The 25,830-nt window shown below is 33.7% G+C and overlaps 4 protein-coding genes across 5 annotated transcripts in view; 1 reads left to right on the top strand and 3 right to left on the bottom strand.

Moving 5' to 3' along the window:
* LOC128192960 (kinesin-like protein KIF3A) overlaps window positions 1-16,786 on the bottom strand; it is a 58,625-nt gene extending 41,839 nt beyond the window's left edge. The window contains exon 1 of the mRNA XM_052866096.1: window positions 16,776-16,786. The gene's annotated coding sequence lies outside the window, so the exon portion shown is untranslated. The remainder of the gene's footprint in view (window positions 1-16,775) is intronic.
* Window positions 1,546-8,625, bottom strand: LOC128192962 (uncharacterized). The gene is made up of 6 exons (XM_052866100.1): window positions 8,483-8,625; window positions 4,219-4,384; window positions 4,021-4,115; window positions 2,892-2,963; window positions 2,528-2,654; window positions 1,546-1,810 (listed from the first exon to the last, which is right to left on the bottom strand). Exons 1-6 carry the CDS (start codon window positions 8,537-8,539, stop codon window positions 1,596-1,598), a joined length of 732 nt encoding a protein of 243 aa, XP_052722060.1. The 5' UTR covers window positions 8,540-8,625; the 3' UTR covers window positions 1,546-1,595.
* On the top strand, window positions 9,055-20,088 carry LOC128192959 (serine/threonine-protein phosphatase 1 regulatory subunit 10-like). Its single transcript, XM_052866094.1, has 20 exons — window positions 9,055-9,412; window positions 12,109-12,224; window positions 14,216-14,400; window positions 14,511-14,695; window positions 14,835-14,909; window positions 15,018-15,329; window positions 15,443-15,521; window positions 15,643-15,809; window positions 16,234-16,469; window positions 16,595-16,766; window positions 16,919-17,089; window positions 17,209-17,273; window positions 17,496-17,549; window positions 17,661-17,788; window positions 17,968-18,043; window positions 18,164-18,376; window positions 18,480-18,567; window positions 18,675-18,797; window positions 18,914-19,093; window positions 19,250-20,088. Exons 2-20 carry the CDS (start codon window positions 12,222-12,224, stop codon window positions 19,351-19,353), a joined length of 2,616 nt encoding a protein of 871 aa, XP_052722054.1. The 5' UTR covers window positions 9,055-9,412; window positions 12,109-12,221; the 3' UTR covers window positions 19,354-20,088.
* A 2,231-nt stretch (window positions 20,089-22,319) lies between these two features.
* On the bottom strand, window positions 22,320-24,557 carry LOC128155293 (neuropeptide Y receptor type 1-like). 2 transcript variants are annotated; one of them, XM_052816928.1, is made up of 2 exons: window positions 24,542-24,557; window positions 22,320-23,722 (listed from the first exon to the last, which is right to left on the bottom strand). In XM_052816928.1, exon 2 carries the CDS (start codon window positions 23,539-23,541, stop codon window positions 22,474-22,476), a length of 1,068 nt encoding a protein of 355 aa, XP_052672888.1. In that variant the 5' UTR covers window positions 23,542-23,722; window positions 24,542-24,557; the 3' UTR covers window positions 22,320-22,473. The 2 variants fall into 2 exon arrangements, with proteins under 2 accessions (XP_052672888.1, XP_052672887.1); XM_052816927.1 differs by lacking the exon at window positions 24,542-24,557 and adding an exon at window positions 24,439-24,457.
* Window positions 24,558-25,830: the final 1,273 nt, after the last annotated feature.

The following is a 25,830-nucleotide window of genomic DNA, read 5'->3' on the forward strand; positions in this document are numbered from 1 at the left end:
ATCAGACCACACAAAAAATCTATGTTGAGAGCATATATACCCATACTCTCCTCTTAGCCTGATTTTGTTCATACTTAAAATAAACTAGCTGAGCTATTTGATAAAGGTTGTGAACCAAGTTTCAAAGTAAAAAAATGTCATAGCAGATCTTTATAAAATCCAGTTGACAACCATAAATTACTTCCCAATGGCTTTATCTTGCTAGGATTAAACAACTAGGGATGTACAATGAACATGCATTAAATTCTAAACGGCAAGGGAAAAATGTTTTTGCTATCCGTTAAGGTCAAAGCAAAACCTGATGAAATACATTTCATTCAAATGTTAGCTATATAAGCAGGGCCTTTTGAGATGGTCACCTCTCATTGATGTCTAGTTTTTATATGCAAATGACCAACTCACAATCAAAGATTATATGTAATTTTATCAAGTTCTTTTGCAGTTGTTTGTGATTATAACTACCTGTGATCAGAGGTTATTTGCTCCTTACATAAATGTATGTCACATGTGTATAGCACTAGGTTTACTTTATGACATAAGCAAAACCTTGTAAATTAGATGTAGTCGGATAGTCCAGGAGGTAGTTTACAGTTTTCTAAGGCATGTGACAATTTTAGAGCATATGGTACATCTTAATTCTAATAAGGTTTTTCTGTGAGTCTGAGCTGTTGATAGCACTTTTAAGAGCTTGAAAAAACTGGGGGTCTGAAAAATGCTTCGATGCCCTAGTTGATTATAGGGCAAGGGAAACCATACGTGGGCTTGAGCAATAAAAAAAAATACTGAAAGGGATACAAAGTAACATACATACAAAGCATACAAAGCCCTACCAGTACTACAGCAGAAGCTTGTCAGACTTTGTGGTAAAAAAAATTGCAGTTATCCTGATTTAGCTTAAACCAGAAAAAAGCTGTCAATGTGACAGCAAACCTGGTTTTCTTTTGTGTGAACAGTATCCATAATCCATTTGTCAACCCTGAATTGATAAACACAACCTATCCAGAGAAACAGGGTACCTGTGCTCTATATGCAATATTTTATCCAGATATGATTAAGTACAACAGTTGGTATTTTTTTTCTTCATAAATTATCAAAATCTAGTAAGTAATATGCACATTTCTGGTATATGTACAATTGATCTGCAAAACAACAACTTCCTATCTTGAAAACTGTAGGAGTTATCCATACAATAGGAGTACCCTTTTGGCATCCTGCCCACATTTTCACCATTTCAATAACCGAATTTTCCTTTTGAAAACACATTTAAAAACACTGCTCCAAAATATTGGCAAACAGTTGATATCGTAAAGGATAACAAGAAATGTTTAAATTAAGAACAAATTTACACAATCTTGCTTACTAGATAATCTTCATAAACATATTTTAAATGTTTTACGAGCCTTGATTGCGTTAAGAAATATTTACGAAAGTAAGAATTTCTAGATAACAACTTTTAATTAATCACATTTGTGTAATTATGGGGTGTATTATTCCATAACGAGAGAGCAAATTCTGTCAGCATGAAGAATTAAAAACCAAATAAAGTATTGAATTAAATAAAAAGCCTTTATTTACAATACAATCACTTTATCTTTTCAAATTTTGGTGTTTTCTCTTTCTTCTTTAAGTTTTTCCTTTCTCTCTTCTTGCTTAGCTTGTGAGTATTTCTTAATAATGTTATATGGAAGTAGCTCTGGGTTTAGGATTTTGAATGGAACGTCTGTCTTTTCCTCTTCCTCTGTTTTGTTCAGCAAGGATCTGTAATATTCCATATCGTAACCTCTAAAGGTCAGAGGCCCTTCCATGAACCCTAGGAAGAAACAGTTTCAAAATTATTTGCAATTAACTTCTTTTAAAAGTTAACATTAAAGCACCATTGATGCATAATATGGACAAGTTTTTTTAGTCTTTCCTATCTGGCACTGTTTGAAGGTGTAGCTTATTATAACATTGAACACTAGGAATAAACCATTCTGTTCATGTGGATTTAGTAAAATTTGTCATTTTAAGGGTATGTAATTAAGAGACCATGGTTAACCAATAAAAACTTATGTTATTCTGTTTCACTGAGTGAAATTTGGAGCTCAATCTAGATTAATAAGATCACAATGGTCAGAGATTGACCAAATTAACCTTGAATATTGCATCAAATCACAGTTTACCAACATGTTAATATTTCTGGTGTACATTTATAGAATCAAAATGATCCATTCCTAGTTTGATCATGTCACATATTACACATTTTAAATGTACATGTACATGTTTTGATGGATATTACTAGTCCTATCAAAATTCATTCCGTTATATTTCCTCAATGTCAAACTTTTCACTTTCTCACTTAAAATAAATTTTGGGAGATTTGTCACAACAGATTTCGTAATTGAAAAATTGAGAAAGTCCAAAATAAAATTTATCGCAACAGACTGGGTAATAAGATAGTTGAGACGAAAAATTCTTATCCACATTAACACCAAAAGTGTCCACAACATGATAAATAACAGCACAACTGCTCATCTTGCACACTAACCTTCCTCAATTGCCCTTTCTGTCGCTCGAATCAGGTTTCTCTGCTGTTTATTACAAACTCCAGTTTTCATGTTGTCAGCTACATGAACTGTGTTGGTATCTAGGAACTGCTTTAGAAGCTCAATGTGCTGTAAGCAGAAATGGGTACATGCACTTATAGAAATGTTAAATTTTTATCAAGTACACTTTTATTATCAATTGCTCTGTTGCCCTATTCCACGTTTTAACCTTTACATATGATTTGTGCAATTTCATGGACCACAACACTTTGCATAAAAAGCAGGAGTAATTTCAAAATATTTGTACATATGCTACTACAATTTACTTTTAAAATATGAATAAACAAAATGAAGATATATGATTACCCTGTGGTCCACAACAAAGTAGATATCTCGGCATACTGGACAAGGGTTGTTGGTCAAGAAAACTCCTTTATGCTGCAAGAAATGAATGTCAAGAAAGTTTGAAATCAATATAAAAGATGATGAAGAAAAACGAAAATAAAATTCTGGAACTCTCAGCAATCAAATAATCCAAATTTGTAAGAGATGTCATGGTTTGATCCCTGTAATAACCTGAACTTTGATCCAAGTTGTTCTTTATGGTTTTGGTTCTGTTCTTCTGGATTGCTATTCAAGGTGACTTCATAACTTTTATAACATTTACAAAACAAAACACATCTGGGACATTTACTCGGTAGATGGGTAGTTATAAAGTTGATATAGTGGAGGTATTTAAAATTGAAAAAAATCAGCCTTTCCTTTTTTACATCATTTAAGGTGGTATGGGACACCTCCTTACTGTGACGTACTTCCGATCGAAATAAACAATAAAATCAAGCATAATTTGATAACCTTCTTATTTCTGGAAATTATCATTGAGCATCGTAGCGTTTATTAATTTTAACCTTTTCAAAATTTTTCTTAACATTTTTTTGGGTAAAATTTTGCAAACTTTGAAAATTCTAAATCAGTTTAAGTATTTTGATTATAATGTACTTTAATCTACATTAATACTGGCAGGTGTCCCATACCACCTCTTGAAGAACTGAGCCATATATTTAAATCTATGCTGTTTCTCATTGTCTTACATCAAATTAAAGATATCCAAATCACATCATATATAATTTGATGTCAATTAACAAGCATTTTTTTTTTGGTTCGTTGGTCAGTCATATTTAAAAACCTATGTTGTCGAGAGGAGATGGGGAAGTGCTTGTTTTGGAAAAGACTTGCTACATGCCATCACCCAGGGTCAGAATAATTCTACCTTATTGTTCATGAAATGTCGTACTCATTACAGCCCTGAGTGTCTAGTCATTTGATAAATACATGCATCTATACACATGTTCTACTATTTGAATCTATTTTTGACAAAAGTAGATTTTTTTATCTTCATTATTTTCAATAAATGTTCTATGCAGTATTGTAGGGGCATGATATTTACTTTAAATGTTTGCAGTATTCTAGCCATTTGTAGGGGTATGATACTTACTTTACAAGAATAGCGGGGCTTTGGCATGATGTTTCCTCTGTAGTTCCTCCTGTATCTCATCCAAACTTTGTCTGTGCCATAGGCTTTCCTGTATGCTATAAGAAAAATGAGAAACAAATAAATCCCTTTATTGGTTCTTGCATTCTGAAGATGAGGCCAGCAGAGCGACAGAAAGGTGAAAAAACAGTTTTCACATGCCTGCACTAGAGAAATACTCCATGCTCTGCTCTAGCGTGACATTAGGTGTTTTCTTCCTCTTATATTCAATTCCTCCATAGACACTTGGCAGTTCATCTGATTTCTTTTCATCTTCTTCATCTTGCCTCCATTTTAGTCTCATAGATCTATTGCATGATACCCCTAGCTACAAATAAAACACTTCATTACACCAAGGCTGACAGTGCAATATATACAATAAAATATGTTCAAATCCAGTGACAAACTAAATCTATTCAGCAAATGTCTTGTACTCTATGGATGATAATGTGGTTATTCTTTACACATATTAAGTCGTTCATAGAATTATTTATTCAATACTTTGTTCATTTTTTATTGAAATATGGAACAATAATATTTCTTGTAATCATTGTTTGGTTTTGCGTTAAAGTTTTTTCTAAATAAATATAGTTTTATAGATACTTTTTTTTGAAATGATAGTTTAATTCTTATACATGTATCTGTTAACATCATTGCTGGTACAAGCTTCCGTAGTTTTCATCGTCTTCCCAAGATCCAAAATAAACACAATTTCTGCATTCATTTTCAAATTTCTCTTGCATGGTCAAGTTGTGTCAACTCATTGAACACAAACTCTATATTATGTGGTCTTTAGGCAGAGAAAGCAAACTATTAATGGAAAATTCACGATCAATGCAAAAATACCCACGATTTCCACGACTTTAAAATTGTCTTATATTCGTTTGCAGCAGTGAATGGCTCAAGTTTAAGGCCATGAAGATCAGTTGTATAAAGTACTTAACTTTAGCACCACATTGCATTTCTCATGCGATTATTTTTATTTATAAGTGGGATTTTTTTCATTTATTTTGCACACATTGAGAAAATTCCGAATTTGCAGGAGTTTTAATTTTTTTTTACTGAAAAGAGGAATAGTTCCCGTTTAGCGTAATCATTCCTCAACAGGTTGGGCACTGAGGAATGTTTACGCTTAACAGGAACTATTCCCCGTTTAAGTAATTAAAAAACTCCCGCAAATGCAGAATTTTCTCGATATATGCCAAATAAATCAAAATCCCACTTAAAATCACATGAGAAATGCAATTTGGTGCAAAAGTACTTTATACAACTGACCTTCGTGGCCTAAAACTTTAGTCCTCCACTGCTGCAAACGAATATAAGACAATTTTGAAGTCATGGAAATCATGGGTATTTTTACATTGATCGTGAATTTTCCATTAATAGTTTGCTTTCTCTGCCTAAAAATCCCAAAGTTTCAGAGTTTGTGTTCAATCACTTGACACAACTTTACCACGCAAAAGAAATTTACATATAAATGCAGAAATTGTTGTTTATTTGGGATTAAATATTTTGATCTCATGAAAGACCATGAAAAGTACAGAAGCTTGTACTAGCAATGATTTTAACACATATCGTAAACTATCATTTTTTAAAAAGTGATATAAAACTATGTTTATTTAAAAAGCTTCAATCTAAAACCAAACAATGATTATAAGAAATTATTGTTCCATATTTGAAAAAAAATTAACAAAATATTGAAAGAATAATTCTATGTGCGACTTAACATGTGTACAGAATAAGGTGGCATGGGATAGTTTTTTTTATACATTTCATTGTAGCCAGCGGAACTCTGTAACTAGAGTTTCCTCAGTTTCCATTCAGCACAAATACCTTTAATTCACTCTTTATAAGGCCAATTACCAATTTCTGAAGAAAATAAATAATCAAAACCTGTAAAATTTTCTACATACTGGTTTTCATGAGATTTTGACCCTTTCATATTTTGCTAATTTTTCATGATTTTTCAGCTTTTTAGACCTCCCACAGCCAATTCCCTGCAAAGGGCTGACCTTCCGTTCCATGTGCATGTTGCACCATCACATGTCAGAAACTTCCCGGTGTATAGTTTACAATGTCCCATCCACCTACTTTTCGTGTAATTTACCCTCCCATCTGTAACTTGCAAATTCACTGTGTAAAGTCAACACAACAGTCATAGCCGCAGGTTTTGCATTTTACTTCTGATTCTCATGTTCCTAACATATGGGGCCTACATATTGCATAAGAGACATCCCTCTAACTAATGATAATCATTAAAAATCATTTCATGAATTTTAGCAACACTCATATTCATGAGCCTTCAAGTACAGCAATTCTCAATTTTACAAAAATATTGACGGGTACTTTATCCAAAACTGTCCCTTGCTACCTAACCACATTATGATCCATAGAGGCTACCGTAAGAAATTTGATATATAGATTTTGTTTGTTTCTGGATTTCAATGAAACGCCGCTGTGAATGTGAAAGTTTGAAGCATACACATAGTAAGTGGGTCCTTGTTGATAATAAAATGTAAAAATATTCTTGCACTTATTGTTCAGGTTAAAGAAAACAAGACGTGAGTGTAAAAACGGGTCAAAATTCCGCATTTGCGAGAATGTTTTTATTACTGACACAGGGAATAGTTCCCGTTTAGCGTAAACATTCCTCAATAGGATAAATGTGCCCAACCTGCTCAGTGCTCAATAGGGTATTGTATTGTCCAGTACAATCTCCAGATTTAGCTATATAGCTTGAATAAGCTAAATAGCTTTATTAAGCTATTCAGAATAGCTTCATTTAGCTATTATGTCATACATTTTTCTTAAATGTGTAATTTTTCCAGTATGTATAAAAAATCGCACTTTAGTGCAGTGATAATTTTCAACTTTGAACTGTTCTATAAACAATGCATGTAAAGATTACTCAAAAGTTTGCGTCTCCTTAAGAGACTTTGCACTAAAAGTTTTGGGGCAACTGATTCATGACCACACAGTTACTTCTTGAATGAAATATAAAGGAGGTCAGTTAGGAATCAAGTCAAGTTGTACCCAACCCGACTCGCACCCAAACCAACTCGTACTCAAATGGTCAGGTCGTACCCAAAACTATGTGGTTCACTCGTACCCAAATATTTGAGTACGACTTCACTAGTCAACTCGTACCCATGGAGAAAAATATATTTATACCAAGAAAAATAATATACAATAGTTTTCATTCATATGTTATGTTTTTTATTTATGTTTTATTTAACTTTAAATTAACTTTGCCTAGCTGTTGCCTAATCCATTTGATTACTCCAATATCTAATATAGTGATTTACTTACTGTTTTCTTGCAGGAGACACACCTCTCTAGAACCATGTTGATCTTCCAAAAGTGATGAAAATGTGTGTTTCTTCTTAATTGTGAGCAACCTGCAGCATGTTTATTTTATGCTGACAAACTCATTGGTTGATCGGTTGAACGGAATCACATAAAACAATTAATTTTAATTGATGATAGTTAACCTGCTCATAATCATTCTTTAATCCGTCCGCATTCAAGAACAGGACTATAGTATACTAGATTTTTATAACAAATTCTTTTAAATTTGTTATACAATTCACATATTAATGTTATCGATAATATACAAAACATAACAACATACGAATAAAAGCCATTCATTTGATTTTTTTATAATAAATATTGATCTGCCCGTATTCAAATACACTGAGATCTAGGGATGTTTGTATATAATTATATATATATTTAAATTTGTTAAATAAAGCATAAATAAAAAACATAACATATGAATGAAAACTATTGTATTTTATTTTCTTAGTATAAATATATTTTCCCCGTGGGTACGAGTTGACTAGTGAAGTCGTACTCGTACGAGTGAACCACATAGTTTTGGGTACGACCTGACCATTTGAGTACGAGTTGGTTTGGGTGCGAGTCAGGTTGGGTACGACTGGACTGTAATTCGTCAGTTATGGTAAACAAGATAATTGATTGGGAATAATTTATCACAATGAGAAGAAATCATACTTATCCACGCCTCATTGCACACAAAGTGGTGAACAGTTACCCAAACAATGGAAATGTATTTTTTGCTTAAAAGTGTTTAAAAGCTGCAGTGTTAAAACTATCTTGCATTTGGGTCAAGTTTATAATGGTCAGTGGCGCAAATATGAGTAGCAAGTTAATTGCGATTTTTTGTCCATTTCTTACAATTAATATTTTCTTCAAAACCTGCATATAAATAGCTTTATTAAGCTATTTTGAATAGCTTTATAAAGCAATATAGCTTTTTCAAGCTATATAGCTAAATCTGGAGATTGTACTGGACCTTGTTATGGTCAGATGGCTATGGGTATGGCTACTGTGCCAAAAACAATCTAGTAACACATGCTCCCGTCATTGTAAAGACCATAATAAATACTTTGCTCAATACACTTACCAATTTAGCATCCAGTGACAACAACTGAGAGCACGCTTTCTGAAAAACCTTCAACATGTTTTACTTTCACTTTGACATTGTCATCTCGATCTTGAGAACGCTTAGACGAGTCAACTCTGAAAAAGGGGAAATTATATGTATTTTACCCATTCTCATTGAATAGAACCATCCGTTGTGGAAAAGTGTTGCTGAATGCAAAATAAGAGCATTCACAAAATATCTTTTTATCATTTTTCAATTTAAGTATTTATCACAAGAATGCTAAAAGCATTGAAGATTCGAATTTCTACTTGTTTTAATTGCACATTATATATGTCATTTACCTAATTTTGTGCAAAAAAAATTGAGAACCGAAGGGAAATATTAAGAATCCGGATAGTGGGTGACAGTTTCCAGAAAATAAACATGTTTATTTGAATTATCAAAAATAGCTACATATATTGATATTACTTTGATTTATTTTGAATGCACCTTGAAGCTAATTTTTTTTGGTTTAAAAGATTTTTTGTGTTTTTGTTTTATCTCCATACTGTTCCCATTTTTGAGCTCCGTCAGTGACGTCACAGTATTTGCCGACGAAGAAATTCATTTGATTACTGTAACCGTTAGGGATAGGTTGAAACGTACATGAGATGATTGTGTAAATTGTACTCGATTTTGATGATTATTTCTTAAAATTTCTATTTTATACTGTAAGATAATAATTTAATCATCCATATTACTCGTTACATCTCCACATGTGACAACGACCTCAACAGTTGGATTTTTTGCGATAAGAAGACCATATTGTTTGAATACTGCTGTTTTGATCTATATTTCTTATGTATAAATTGTGGAACATAATAATTCCACAAATTCTCTTTGACCATTAGTAACCGTATAAAGGCTGAACATAAAGCCTAGACAGGACAAGGATTCACTAATTCGATCGTAAGTTGGTTGGATACCATATTGTATTTTTTGATAACACGTTCACTTGAATATTAACCGTTAAACTATAAACATGTATTTTATTCATTTTTATATAGCTAAATTTTTACAATGTTAATAGGATAAATGTGGTTGAGACCACCAATCTGAAGAAAAGAGTTTTGAACGTGCAGTTTTCACAAATGTTATTTTACTGGTTATATACCGTCACCTGACTTGATATACTTGATTTTAACGTTATAAGTATAATATGTACACATTTTTTGATGACATGTATTGTGTTTTGGTATACAATGAGTATTTTTTCTTGAATGGGAAGGGGGTTCAAATTATGCAAGGCAAAACAGCCAGAGGGTGGAGAAAATATGGCCGCCGACACGTGGGATCTTGCGCAGGCATGGTTAGGCAAGAGCAAATAATCCGAACACGATGTAATCTCTGAATTTCTAAAGACGGCGATTTAATGGTCTTTACTTTAAATTGTTGGTCATCGAAGCAACATTGTATGATTTTAACAGTGCTATTTCTATACAAAACATGTAAACACGAAAATGTCAACAGGTGTCGGATATATGTAAAATTATAGTAAAGTACTATTTTGACAAAAATGCATATGCACTGTCGGGTTGCTCATCTCTCTCTCTCTCTCTCTCTCTCTCATTTATGCATATATTCCATACATTTTAAAAATTCAATATTTTGTACTCAATTATTTACATTTATTTATTAAGCTTTACTAATATTAAGATTTAAGGAGTGGAGTAGAAAGTATTAATATTGTATTGTGCACTTTATACTGTAAAAACAATATAACATATTTTTAAATTGTAAAAAATGAAATATTTGTCCATATTACACACAAAACAAGGTCTACCACATATTATAAACATTAACAACTTTTGAATTCCTATCCACTACTCATTCATGATCATGGTCTCATTTGCAATGTCCTCATTATAGATGACATGCGACATGGTGACAGTTCAACAAGGGTGGTTTTTAGTTATTTTCTAATTTCTATGTACTGAGCTACAGGTGTGTACCCCATCAATACTGTAATTACCGGTATAGTAATGTACTATCACCCACTTTGAATCAATGCACACGATAGATAAACTTACTCGGATATTATTTGTTTTTATCAATAATGAAATCATTATCTACATGTAGAGATGAACAAATTTGAGTTATGTACTGTATATTATTATACCTGGTATTATTTAGTATGAAAGGATGTTGATGTGAGCATTTCATTCATTTATTACATGCGTGCATTGCTGTACATGTCGTGCAGATCCAGAAAATTTATTTTTTTTGGGGGGGGGGGGGGGGATAGTCCTTTTATGGTAAATGAATTATGTGAATTTTCCAGATCCATGCATGCCTATAATGTAACAATGAAGAAAACACCACTGAATTTTTAACTGAAAAGGTTTTAAGTAAAAAATAATACAGCATAATCCACAATTGATAAAAAAATTTTTAAAACTAATTAGAAAATTAAATAAGTCAAATTTAAAGTTTTAAACAGTAACAGAAAACAAAGATAGAGTTATCTTAATAGACATTAATGCTGTCGTATAACCAATTCTTGCCAAATATCTTTTCTTGCCAGTGCATTCACTTAGTTGTATTAATGTTACGGTATGAACACCTAACATATAGTGGTGGCAGAAAGTGGTACTTGGCAAGGATTGGTCTTTGGCCACTACAGAATCTAAAGTCTAGCACAGCCTGGACAAGAGATATTTTTACCAGACGTTCGCTTGGACTTCATTTATTTACGGGGTACTCAAACTTTACTCAAACCATGTCTAAAACCAGAATTATTACTTGAAAATAAGAATTGATTGTAAACATTATGATTTAAGCCACTCCTCTGAAGTTGTGAATTATGGTGACATGGTCGTGCTATAACTCCAAGGTACATAAATAAAAATTTGAATACAATTTAAGAATTTATATAAAAAAAATATAGGTTAGAATATTATTTTTGTATGGCTTTTTAAGTTTATTTAGCTGATATGAAAAAGAGAAATATATATTTGTAATTATTAATTATTATTATTATTAATTGTTAATTAATGAACATATTACTTACAAAACAGGAAAGAGTAGGTTATATATTTATAAAAGCTTGACATTCTTAAACGATCAAATGTTTAATGTGTAGAGCAAACAACATTTTCAAACAATATTTTCATTTCAGTATATAAATTCAAAGACTGCACAATTAATGTATTAAAACATGTAGGCATATTTATTGTCAGAAAACTAGGACAAAACCACTCAACAGACTAACCAAAACACAAAGTCAAATTGATAAATGGATAACTTTTTTCAATTTAAAAAAAAATGTAATGAAGCAGGTATTTTAGTTTTATTGCCATTCTGAATAAAAGATTTAATGTTTTCATCAATAGAATTGAGTTATCCCCCTTTTCAGTTATTGGCTTATTGCACAACATTTTAAACAATCAGGTGATGGCAGATAAACTGATTAATTTTTCATACTTGGTCCATATTTTTACCTAAACCCTGTACATTTGATGCACATTTCTTTGTTTATCAATGTCATTGAGTTATCCAAATACTTAGTGTTAGACTGTAATTATATCCACACTTTCTTAAGAAAGTTAAAGTATATTGTTGTTCTATATTTGATACTAAAATACCTTTTCTTTTTCTCTTTTCAGATTGATGTTGCATCCCATGTGGAAATCAACAATGGTTGATTAAAAGCCTACAAAGCAAACTTTTTACCCTGCTATCAAAAAATAATCAACCAGATGAAAAATATTAAAATAAAATGGTAATTTTATATGATAAAAATATTCTCGCCGTAAACAATAAAAGAAAAAAAGCTGCCAAGTTGACAAAAAGAAAAGAGGAATGAATGTGGTGTGAAAGAGATGAATCGGGCCTTGCAGCATATTTTATTATTAAAAAAAAAAGATTTGAATTTAAATATTTACTATTCACATAATATTAGCATAATTTTGATTGCATTGGTCATTTTGATAGGATAATTCCAGTATTATGAGTTCAGGTTGATATATTCTAAAGGTATGTATTTGACAAATTGAAAAAAAATCATGCTGGGTGCAAAGGTGTCCCACCTAACTTTCAAGAATGTGTACAAGACAACCAATATATGATAAGCATATGATGAGAATTAATTGCAGAAACTATGAAACAACAGTGCCACAAATAATAGATACCGGTAATAACTTGGGCTCATAGAGAAAAACTATCCTTAATGTGATTTTGTTTTACAAAGAGACGGATATTGGCTACAATCAATAAATTGAAGTGCCACCGCCATGCAAATATTGGCAAGCAATTAAGTTTATAGTGACAAAAATTTAGACAGTTATTGCACAAACATAAAATTAGGACAGATATATATATAATTTTATTTTGTTGATTTTGTTTTGGAAAGAATGGGGGGGGGGGGGCACAAGCATATGTTATTGAATTGGTCTTTTGACCCCACCCCCACCCCCTGGAAAATTCAAATGAATTAAATTTGCATAGTAAAGTTACAGTAAATAGCCACATTGAGACCCCCCCCCCCCCCCAGGGAAAATTTCTTGATCTGTGCATGCTTTCTAGTTATGAAAAGTTGTAAATCCAAATGATATTGTGTGTCCAAAAAAAAAAGACTAATGTGCTAGTAAAGCAAATTTCACTGAAGGTATCATCTTTTAGTCCCACAAGATATCTGAATGGCAAAATTCCAAAGGGCTTTATTTGGAAGACCCATCACATAGGCTTTTTCGTGATTCTCTCCCTTGAGACAAGTTATGAAGTTTAACTTTTGTATTGTGAATTATGGGGGAAAAAAGGCATATTGTATTCTCTCTTCTTAATTTGTTTCCTAAAAAAACTTTTTTTTTTAACTTATCTTGTAATGACATATTACACTTTGGCAACAAAAACGCCCAAAGGCTTTGTAATTATTACCATTATAGATAGAAAAACCCAGTATGTTTCTATTTATGATACATTATCGAGGATCTTTGGAACATAGGAAGGATATCTACTTAAATTTATTTCCTTTAGAGAAAAAAAGTCAAGGCGACAACTTTTATGAGTACTTGAACTAGACTTTAAAATTCCATGAATCTACACACAGAATACATTTTATTTATGCATTGCTTCATGCATTTGATAAACAGCATATACACATAACATCCTGGTTTATGGGGTTACTGATGGATAAGCAAACAATTTAGGACTTGAATATAACATCCTGTTTATCATTGAAAACATACAACTTGATATTGTAATAATAGGTATTAATATCTGACCGAGTTGTAAAATGAGAAAGACTTCTTAAAAAAGTTAAAATGTAGAGTGCATAAAGAACAGGTACTGGAATTATCCCTGTTAATTAATAAAAGAAATTCTGCATGCAAGGCCAGAAAAAAAAACAATTGTGTGGAGGTCTATATCAACATACTGCAGCACACTAATTGGTATAAGGCCAAGAGCAAATTTTTGATTTCCTGCGAAATCAAAGGTCTGTCTCTTCATGAGGCCAAAATATATACAGAAACACACATAATGGTCAATTTTGATGATCCCAGGATCTTGTAATATTAAAGATACCATGTTAAATTATGGTTTCTGGAGTATATATAATTCAAATTGCTACATAAGGCACATCTTGTTCTGTCAAAAATTTTAGTAGTTTATTATTGGGAGTAGACAAGAATTGAAATTCAAAATAAGATGAAAGAATAAGATAATGCAGCATTTCAATTGTAGAAATTGATCGATTACATAAACTTTTTACAGGCCCCAATAGATCCCCATCAGTTGTTAAAGGGATTAGCTCCCTTGTTAACTCCCAGTGGTGCCGTCAAAAGCCCAACAGAAACCCTTAGAATTGTTGGCTTGATGAAAGAAGCAAACAAACTTGTTAGCAGATGCGTTTACATCAACATACTTCGAGCTACAGAGTCTGAGAACACTCTTGAAAAGTAAGATTCTGCACACCGTCTACATAGCTTTTACAGTGTAATATGATAAAAAGTCAAAGTTTACATGCTGTATGTTTTTGTTACTTATTTTGTGTATGCTTTTGGTGTAGGTTTATAGAGGTTGGAGGATGGGAGGTCCTCAACACATGGTTACAAGACTGCAAGGAATCGGAGAATTACCCAGTCCTTATAGAAATGCTTAAAGTGTTTCATCAATTGCCTGTCACAGTAGAACTTCTAAAGAAAAACAACTCAGCAAAGACCATCAAAGCCTTCTCTAAAAGTGAAAATGATAGTGAGTTTCTTTAAATTATTCTATCTTGCTTTGTTGTCGACTAAAAAGGCTATGATTTTCTCAAATATTATTCTTTTTGGAGCATGCTGATTCCATTTACATTTGAACCAACTGAAAGCATTGTTTGTACTTTTCATAGCGGTGAAGACTATGTCCGCAGAGATAGTAGACAAATGGATGGAAAAAGTCAGAGGAAAAAATAATGAAAACTCAGGTGAGTAAAACCTTGTTTCACGTAACCTTTGATCAGTGTGAAGTGTTTCATACATACATGGAAAAATCATGTTAAGCTTCACATCTACCATAATTTCACTGTTTATAGGTGATTCCAAAAAGAAGAAATCTGACAAAGAGAAAAGTAAAAGAAGTGACAAAGATAGTGATGAGAATCGAAAGAACAGTGATAAATCTAAAGACGATAAACATTCCAAGCAAAGGAGTAAGGAAGAAAAAAGTGATGGTGTGATTAGCAAAGATTCACTGGGGGTGGTCACTCAGACAAATGGACTTAAACTTCATATCAAAATAGAAAGACCTCCCTCAGCTGACAGTGACAGATCAAAAACCGATGCCAAACCAGACAAAAAACGGGCTTCCACAGTAAAAAGGCCCAACACAAAGTTCAGGTCAACAGGTAGGGTCATTTGGCATGCAGTAGCAATATAGCTTACATAAAAGATTTTAAAAAAAAATTCTATGTCATTTTATAATGATGATTTTCAAGTTCATAAAAATGATTTTCTGCAGGCTTAGAGGAGGACTTAGTCACCAAGCCAATAAAGAAGCCTTCCAATGACCAGTCCAAAGCCCAACCAAAAAGACAAGGGTAAGAAAATATCTACAATGAACTCATTCAAAAACCTTATTGAAAGACTTTTGAACAATTATCACTGTGAGATTATTGACATCTGAATTTGATATACTAGTACCGGTATTTGTATCATCAGGTCAGAACTGAAACCCAAAGATGAGCAGCCTCCAGGAAAGCGGTCACGGTTGGAGGCTGGGTCCACAGAGGAGGCTGGGTCAGAGCAGCCACCCACACAGTCTCCGACCACTGCATCCCCTGCCGACGTACACAAACAAATCAAAATAACACCCCCAAAACCCAAAAGTAAGTTAACTTTGTAAAGAAAAGAAATCTGGATAATAGCAATGAAGCTTCAACAAGCCTAATTCACTTTATTTGTACATAAAAAATGCATCTTCACAAATTATGGTTGGTATACACATGTAGCTTTCTACATACGTACCATAGCCGTTTCATCATCATCATACATGATGTATTAAAGAATTGAATATTTGCTTGAAATATGTCACACCATGTTCAACCAATCAAATAAAATGTTTTAATTTAGCTTTGTATATACATGTATTAGCAACAAACAGCATGTTTTATATACATGTACCAGTAAATCAGAGGTCAATCTCTAACCATACTTTCTCATATTGGTCAATATTTTAATGAACTTCAAGATGTCATGTAGTGTTAAACATGTTATCAACGGTTTGACATGCATGTCTATTTACATTTCCAGCTGTGATACACGAGAGTACAAACTTCATTGACTCTCTCTTACCGGACCGTCCCACTGGAGTCATACGCAGGAAAAAGAAAACGGGGGCTACTGTCGCAATCACATCAGTGCCTGGTGCTGTCAATAAAACTGGTCCCCCAACCCCTACTACTGCCAAACCCCCAACGCCAACGTCACCCCATGTTCCAATCTCACCAACAACTGCCATCAAAAACACACTTCCTATCGTTCCATCTGTAAGCATATATTTACCTATATGGTTCAATTCTATGCAAAACAATCATGATCTTCTCTGTAATGAGAAATATACTTTTTAAGATTTAGACTTGAATAAGCTTAAAACATTCAAATGTTTTAACAGTTTTATAAAGACACATTGGAGACACCTACTGAGGAGAAACGAAGCCCCAGTCCTCCTGAGCTTGACAAGAGAAGCCCGTCTCCCACTGAAGACAACAAAGAGTCTGCCCCTCCCACTCTAGAGGAGACCAAAATGACAGAAGATGTAGAAATGACAGATACTACCAAAGATGGTAAGTTTATGGATGTTTTCATTGAGTGGTGCAACATTGATAAGATAATCCAAGGCTTCTGTGAAAAGACTTCTCTAGTATTATACAATACATTCTATATAAATGATAAGTAGAAAATGTAATTAATTAATGACTTGAAAAATAAATCACAGGTGCAGAGACAGGTGAGGAGTCTATGGACACCAGTGAAAAGTCGGAGGAAGTCAAAGGTCTCCTGACTACTGGAGCCACAGGAAAGAAGAAGAAGAACAAGAAAGTGTCCTGGGCAGAAGATTCCAATCTTAGAATTTTCCACTTCTTTGAACTGGATGAAACAGAAAGAGGTAAGCTAAAGTTCTGTTACCTTGTATGCAAGAAGGGCAGTCAATGTCCAGTAAACTAGGGAATTATTTTGAGGTGTAATTTTGTGCTGAATTTTATGTATCATTTTGTGTCTTTATAGAAAATGTAAATAGACCAAAAGACTTCAACCAGCTGAAGAAGCAAGAGGCACATTTGGATAGAAAGGTAAAAAAATCTGAAGAAAATATCAAAGCTATTTGACTACTATACAAAGAGAAACACTGTGTTGATAAATGACACTTTTAAACTCAACAATTTGATTAAAAAGTTTGTACTTCATTTGAATTGAGAAGTAAAAAAATATTTAAGTACAGTATTTTGTAATGAATTTGAAGATGTATTTAATATGTGAATTCACAGTTTATAACTTGGGTTATTATTTAACAGGTGATGGAATCAGCCAGGCGATCAACCAAAGATAATATGAATGAGGCTATACCTGTAAGTACTAATTTATATATAACTTACCATCTTCTCTTGATTTCAAGTAATTGTGACACTTTTTTGTGATTTTGTTGAAATAGAATGAACATGTGTATTTTGTTTCTGTAGTGGAGGAGGCCACCTTTAATCACCGGGTTAGTGACAACTGTGGAGCCAGGATCTCTAAGTAAAGAAAAACAGATCCAGAAAGAACGAGAGAAGGGGGTTCTACAGGCCATCTTCTTTACCAAAGAAATGTAAGTATAGTTGAGCAAGCATTCACACAGGTTCAAATTTTGGGAGGCTTCATGGTAAATATTATCACTAATTCATGAAATACATCTTATCACTGGTTCATGAAATACATGTACTTTCTTATGTATGTTTGATATGTTGACAATGAATTAGAACTTAATGATAATATCATTTATTGTAGGCTTCCAGACACCCCAAGTGAACCAGATCTGGAAACAGTAGAACCAGCTGATCCAAAGTTTATTCCACTGGAAGATGTATGTACAAGCATTACTTATTTTCAAATATTTTACAAGTGCTTTCAATAGAATTAGTATACCAAGTATTCTTCAGACAAACAAATTTACTATTTAATTTTCCTTATATTGACATTGCAGGAGAATTCTACTGGGGAAGAAGTTATCTCCCATGAAAAACCAACAGTACCTGTGTCCACTGGTGCGGGTGCACCCCCTGACCCAAACTCCCTGTTTGGTCAGCTCAATCTACCTCCAGATTTGGCTAATGTACTTCATTCATTCCAACAGGGAGGGACTCTCCCACCCAATCTTGACCAAGGCAGTGCCCAGAATATACTGGCCTCCATGATGGTGAGTAGACATTCTAATCTTGTGCCATGAAAATTTTTTATTTATTGATCAGTTTTATAATTATAGATACATTGTATGATAATTTTTTCTTTGTCACTTACAGGGAACTGTTGGGGATCCAACCACTGGGGATGCTTTTGAGAAACTGAAACAAATTCTTGAGCCCTTCCAGTCCATGCAAAACCATGGAGGTATTCATTCATTATCTTTTAGTTAACTCTCTAAGTCGTATATAATTAAGTTAGAATGTATAATTCATATGATAGACAGGTTCTAATCAACCCTCTTTGTTTTGCAGTGATGGGACCTATGCATCCTCCAGGCCCAATGAGAATGATGGGACCACCTCCAGGGGGGATTTTAGGAGTAGCTCCCCCAGGATTCAACCCAATGATGGGACCAGGAGGCCAGAGATTTCCAGGTGTGTAAAATTATCCATTACAGTCCTCTGTTTTAGAAACTCTATGTTGAAAATTGTCACATTTATAAACACCTGTTTGGGATGACTATGTTTACATTTTATTGTTGGTATTGTAGGTGGCCCTGGTGGTGATGAATGGGGAGAGAACATGATTGGAGGACCACACATGAGGGGCAGAGGAAGGGCAGGGATCCCTATGAGAGGTGGAGGTTTACGAGGTCCACCTCCTGGAGTACCAGGAGGTCCTCCAATGGGACCTCCAATGAGAGGAGGAAGAGGAGGCAGAATTAGACAAGGTCAGTATTGCTGATATTTTATGAATACAACAGATTAGTTAGTTATGTAACTATTTTAATGTGCAAATTTGTTTAATAAGTATGTTAAGTATTTCTTTAACTGATGGTATAATAATGAATCATAATTTTAATATTTATTTTCTTTTCAACTTTCAGTGACGGGCGATCGAGCTGTATGTCGACATTTTGCAGCAGGGGGCTGTAGGAGAGGAAATACGTGTTCATTTCTACATCCTGGTGTTAACGGTCCACCCGTGTAGCACAACCAGTGCAATACACTTACTACTGAACTTCATCGCAAGGCAAAACTTTGCCCCATTGTTCATGAAATGTGTATTGGAATTGTGCACAAAACATTTTCAGTCAAAGAAGATGGAGAGACCAATTTGTACAGGCCAAAATCAAAGATTTTTTCCAATAGAATTTATACAGAGCTGCCATGATTTATAACATGACATAATCAAAGACTTCCTAAGCAAGGATGTTATTAAAATGCAAATTGGATAAACACTTATTGAGGGTTAATTGTGACCCCTGCTATTTTGATTTTTGTTACGATTACATAAGGTTGTAAAGCCAGAATAATATTTTGCAAATACTGGAACATAGAATGTTCATTGGTGTTCAGTGCTACAACTATTTGGCAATGGCTACCCTATCAGTGGATGCTGGAAATTTGCTTTGGGCTTTTTGAGATGTGGCATTATTATTTGTACATGTCAATAATCATGATTTTGATGATATTATGTATATAAATGAAAGGAAGATGTACATCAGTGAGATGTTGGTATGTGTATGTATCAGTGAGATTCAAGATTGACAGGTGTGAAAGTTTATAATGGATGACAGTCTATATTGTGTGGGAGATGAGCCATTGTGTGACAAAGAGAAGAATTATTACGTGTTAATACTCCATCTGATGGAGTTACTGTTCTTGTTACAAACTTACATACAGGAGATGCCAAAAATAAAACAGAACTCAACATAAAAACTTGCATCTTGGTCCTTTCTTGTCCAATTTAAAGATATTTATGCTCTAGCAAAGACCATTTTTAAAAAGGAGAGAGTCTTGGAATAATTGTTGCAGGTCTGCCATGTTTTATGACCTTATTTAGAATTTGTAAATGTGTTGCATATCATCTGAAGGGAAATAAACATAAATTGTGAGATTCATTATCAACACCCTGAAAATGATTTTTTTGGCAAAAACAGTTAAGCAATTTTCTCTTCTCTCAAAAATCTGCATGACAGTAAATGGTTTTATTAAGCTAATGTTGAAATCCATGGACCCTGCCTCAAGATTTTTGTTACAGTCTCGGTTGATCATATAGTGCACAAGCTACTCTGACATGAGCGTCAAGTGGCAATATTTTTGCGATTAAATAAGTTTTGGATTCCCCTACCCATGTTGTGAAATTGTTGACCCTTACTTAGCGATTTTCATGCTAAAATGCATGTATTATGAGGTAATGATAATGCAACAATTTCTACCCGTGATTTATCATGAAAAAAGAATGTAAGATATCCGTGAAATGAAAAAAACTCGTCGAAAGAGAGGTAACTCACACTGGAATATACACATTTTGCAAGATTGTCAAATTCCAAGCCAGCGTTGTGTTGTTGTGGGGGAGGGGTCACGTAGTTCATGAAATTCAGCATTGTGACTTGTTCTTAATATAATTACCTATACGTTGGTATAATCTTTTAACATATTGTGTGTGTGTGTGTGTGTGTGTGTGTGTGTGTGTGTGTGTGTGTGGTGGTGGTGGTGGTGGGGGGGGGGTGATATTAATAATATGCGTATATATGTGAATTCTCTGTTGTGTTAGTTGTATTTCATATGACGTACTTAACTTAATTTCCCCATGTTCATCATATGTTTATTTAAGGAGTTATTCAAAGGAAAGAATAGGAAAATTTGCTTCAAACAAATAATGCGTGTATTTATTTATGTTTTACATCCACGAAAGTTGTGTTTAAGCCATTTTAAAGGATTAGTAATACATATAGGATTAGAATGAAGAGAGTTTCCATGTGACATTAGAATCCAATGGGTTTTTAAGCCTTGGGTGAAATCGTTTTTTATACTGTATAATCTTTTATGTTCATAAAAGAAAAGGAAACCAAGGCTAAAATCTTGACAGCTAGGGATATGATGTTGATTTGTCCCAGGTTAAATCCCGACTAGAGTAGTTGGTCAAAAGCTAGCTAGTCCTGTCTCAATATCCCAGCGAAGTGTTTCACAATGTGATGAATGCTTGCCTTTTAAGTCCAATGCCAACTCTTGAATTATATGCAATGGAATTCTGATACACTATAAAATGTACATGTGTATTTAGATAACAAAAAGTGTTTCGCATATATTTTCATAGCCTTTTCCGGATCTTTAAGTACTATCTTTTAATTTGTGATTTTAAATATACATTTGCACTCAATGTCTTATAGGTGGAAAATAGTAAATGAATTATCTGAAATTAATTCTTAACGTATATTATACTGTGTGGAACTTGGTGCTCGTATTTATCGAGAATAAGTACCAAAAGGCGGATAATCTCTTGCCAAGGAAATCCATGTACCATCCAAATGCATTTAGGTTTTCACATCTGTGTATGCATTTTTAAACAGTATTTGTATATACTCATATGTATCATAACATTTAATCATATGCACATGCAAAATTTTGTTTTTTGTGAAACACTATTTGAACATTTCAAATTTTTAATGTACGACTGTCTGAATGGTTATTCATTATAAAAGAAAATGTACTTTCCATATTATAATACACCATTTTAACCTTTGCATGATTGTTTAATTGTAATCACTTCGTATGAAATCCTCATTGTGACTATTACTGTATGCTACTACGTGTACATTGCTATTATGATGTATTACTATTTCCTGGTGTTTATATTTCTGATCTTTGTCGACGAACTTAAGCATACTTTCACATCTATATGCATGCTTAATTAAGAGGATATGACGATGATTTAGCCTACATAATATGTAACCGGGTAACATTTCTGTGTAAACGATTTTATTCATGACAATGTATTTGGTGAAATAATAAAGATTGAAACATTTTAAAAATATTTAAATATCCGAATTTCTTGTAAGCCAGACCTATGTAGCCCCCCCCCCCCCCCCCCCCCCGGCCGTAGAACAACCCAATGTTTCCATTGTCATACAGTTATTCATTATGAAAAATTTGATTTAAAAAAGGCTTTGTTTTTGTGTATTAAACTTTTGTTTTAAACTTATAACAATAACAATGCATGTGTTATAATAGCAATGTATTATATACCTTTTTAATAAACAACTTGATATTACAAACTATATTTATTTTTCTAATAATGTTATTACTGATGATGATTCGAACGCTCTTATTGACATTTACACAAGCTGAGGATATCGGCACGAAACTTCATGTCAAAATACCCGTATATGATTGGGTTAATCACGTGATTAATGACGTAGAATCTCTGCAAGATGAAGAAGACAATCATCTCAGCAGCTGAGATGTTGTACCAGAGTTCCGGCGAAAGTTTGCTTATAATAAGAAAAATACATGTCGGCGTATAGGAGATTAAATAACACACAATAATGGCGAAGAACATCATGTTAAAGTTAATTTTGCTTTCTTTGAATGTCCGCGACCTGGAAAAGTCTTTAGTGCTGCTTTGACTGGGCTTGTTGTCAGACAGGGAGTCAAACTGGAGGGAGGGAAGGTCGACACTCTGCCGCTGGCGAGCCTTCCGGAGCTTGTTGTGGCGGTAGATGACGACTCCGATCGGAATGTAGAGGAAACCCACAGTCAGAATGTTAATTATCATGAGAATAAAGATGATGTAGTAGTATATCGCCTCGTAGGTAGGGTAGTTCCCTGCCCCCGTGAAACACGTCAACCCTGTGACGTTCTCCCCCTCAAACACTCCCTCCACTCTCATGTTCCCAGAAAACAGCAAAACCGGAGCTGAATACAAGATAGAAAATCCTACAATTATTCCCAGACATAGCTTTCTCTTGCTCTCGTTCATTTGCTTCCCGAGTGGTTTGCAGATCTTTAGATACCTCTGAACGGCTATGGCTATCAGCAGCAAGGCCGAGAGGCCCGAAGTCGCCGTCATGGTGTATAACATCCCCTTACAGAGTCCGGACGATGGAAAATCCACGAAGTACATGGACTCGAACACGTAAAAAACGGAAGCCACGGTGCTTGCAAGGAGATCGAAAGTGGCTAAGATGGGTATAAAGTAGCGGTCATCCCGACTTGCCTTCATCCGTAAAATGTACACAAGAAGCACTAAAATGTTCCCTACCAGTCCAACGAAGCAAACAATTGCCTGGAATACAACCGTGGGTAAAAGTTTGTCGGCATAGTCAGAGTTCCATCGCAGAGTGAGGTTATTGGTTTCATCCATTTTGTATTCCAATATTGAAATATTGTTCATTTACGAAAAACTAAAAAAATTACATTTCGTTAATATGTTTCCATCTGTTTTGGAATTTCCGGATAAGAATGTGGAGCTCTACATCTTACAAGACAATCCAAATACCCTTGGGTCTTTAATACCAGGGTATATCACAGCTAAGTACCTCCATCAGAGCCTTTGTCCTCCTTCTGTGTAAGACCTGCAATTGGAACAGAAAGTTTTATCTTCTATTGCCCTACTTAGTTTGCCATTATTCGATTTCACTGTGTTGGTTTTGTATATTTTCATTGTTGAACCACGAAGCGTGAAAACTTCGGAGACCCTTAAGTGTTTAAACTGTGAGCTACTTGTCGGATGTAGAGATTACGAGGTTCCATGGGGCCTCAATTGAATGAACCTATGACGGACTCGCGGATACACTGCTTACATTCCTTCAGCCAGTCATCACTTTCTCACCAGCTTTATTGTCTACAACTCTGATATTTCCTACTGGTTCGAAAACTTTATAATAAACTTTATAAAATAAGTTAAATATGCAGGGATTACCAAATGTTATTAAATGACATTATAGCTGTCATAAAATGACTTTTATACAAACTAACACGACCGTGGCCTCTGTATATTCCTCTGGCGTTGGACAAGTGAGGATGTTAAAATATTTTAGATATTATGTAAGGGCATTGTTTTCTTTACCTTAATAATTATATGATATGACTAATCTTTAGCTTTGAAAGTAACATAAGGCCAGCGTATAATGATAACGAACTAACTTAGGAGTGTACCTGTATTTGTAGATCAAAGTTAAGTACAATCCAAACGACATAAAACAGTCAATTTGAATGTACTTATTCAACTGTAGATGTGGACAGCAAAATATCACTCCCACATACCATGATAATAAATAAAATTAGTTACCTTTGATCCGGTGTATTTTTCCAAAATGTGAATTAAAACATTTTTGAGTCTTGGTTTGTAATACGTACAAGTCAGCTAACACCCAAATATAAAATAGACTTACCATAATGTGCATATTGTGTTGATCAAACAATTATACCAACATATTGTATAACAAGATGCGGGACATTACATGTAACTCTCTAGATGATGCACACGTTATATCAATATTTGAATCATATACCTTCATTTATCAAATGTTATATCGAAATGTGAGAAATATGAACACGATCCTTCATGCATGATTAATATAATTAATCAACTTGTACATGTTTAATTAAACATGTGTAATATGATTTTTAAGATTTGTAAATTCAAAATGCTTTTAAACTATATATTGTACCATACATATACATGGAACCACGTGACCCTCCCGTATCTCAGGCCGCCGTCCCGCTTATGTGATGATTAAAAGCATATCACGTAACAGACCGCTCCCTCAGAGAGAGAGAGAGAGAGAGAGAGAGAGAGAGAGAGAGAGAGAGATGCATTTCGAAATTCAGAATCTAATGAGCATTACTTAAATTATTAAGAATAAACTTGCACAATATCACATTCGCTTATCCACGCGGTGAGACCAATTTGAAAATATATAATGCGTCAGAACGACGGCAGAACCGACATGCAAAATGTTTATAGCATGTTTTAGACACACGTGCAAATTGTCTTCAACATGTGTCAGACCGACATGCGATATCTCTATATCATAGTCAGACCGACGGGTAAAATTTCTATATCACTAAATGATATCCAGAGCAAGCACGGGAATTAACACTTCACGCATCAATATGACACAACGCTTAAAATAATGAACCCTATTTCTTTGTTCATTATTGTACATACTTTGTCCTAATTTTTTTCTTAATTGCTTTCTATGTTCAGACAGACGTGCAAAATCTCTCAATCATGTTTCAAAACGACGTCAAAAAATTCTATATCGATGATAGATCGTCGTGCAAAATTTACTGTTGAATATATCGTGTGTAATCGACGTGCAAAACTTCTACATCACATGTCAAACAGAGGTGCAAAATATCTCTTTACGAGGGATACTACTCGTATATTGAAAAATGATAGTTAATAAAATATAAAGCAAATAATCAAATATAAAAATAAAGACAAGATCTGCAATTCACAAAAAATGAAAAATAAATGTGTATGATAAAAAGGAAAAAGGAACAAGAAAGACAAGTTCCTTCTAATAAATAATTACGTAGTTACGAGAACATAAGCCTTCATATTATTATGAGATAATCATATCGAGAAAGAATCTCGTCAAAGTCCAAATATTTAAAATAAAATCGTTTTAAAAAATAATTCAATTTAGATATTTCATGATAAAAAGTTAAAGCA

This window comes from Crassostrea angulata, chromosome 7, assembly GCF_025612915.1.
Source record: "Crassostrea angulata isolate pt1a10 chromosome 7, ASM2561291v2, whole genome shotgun sequence".
Lineage (NCBI taxonomy): Eukaryota > Metazoa > Mollusca > Bivalvia > Ostreida > Ostreidae > Magallana > Magallana angulata.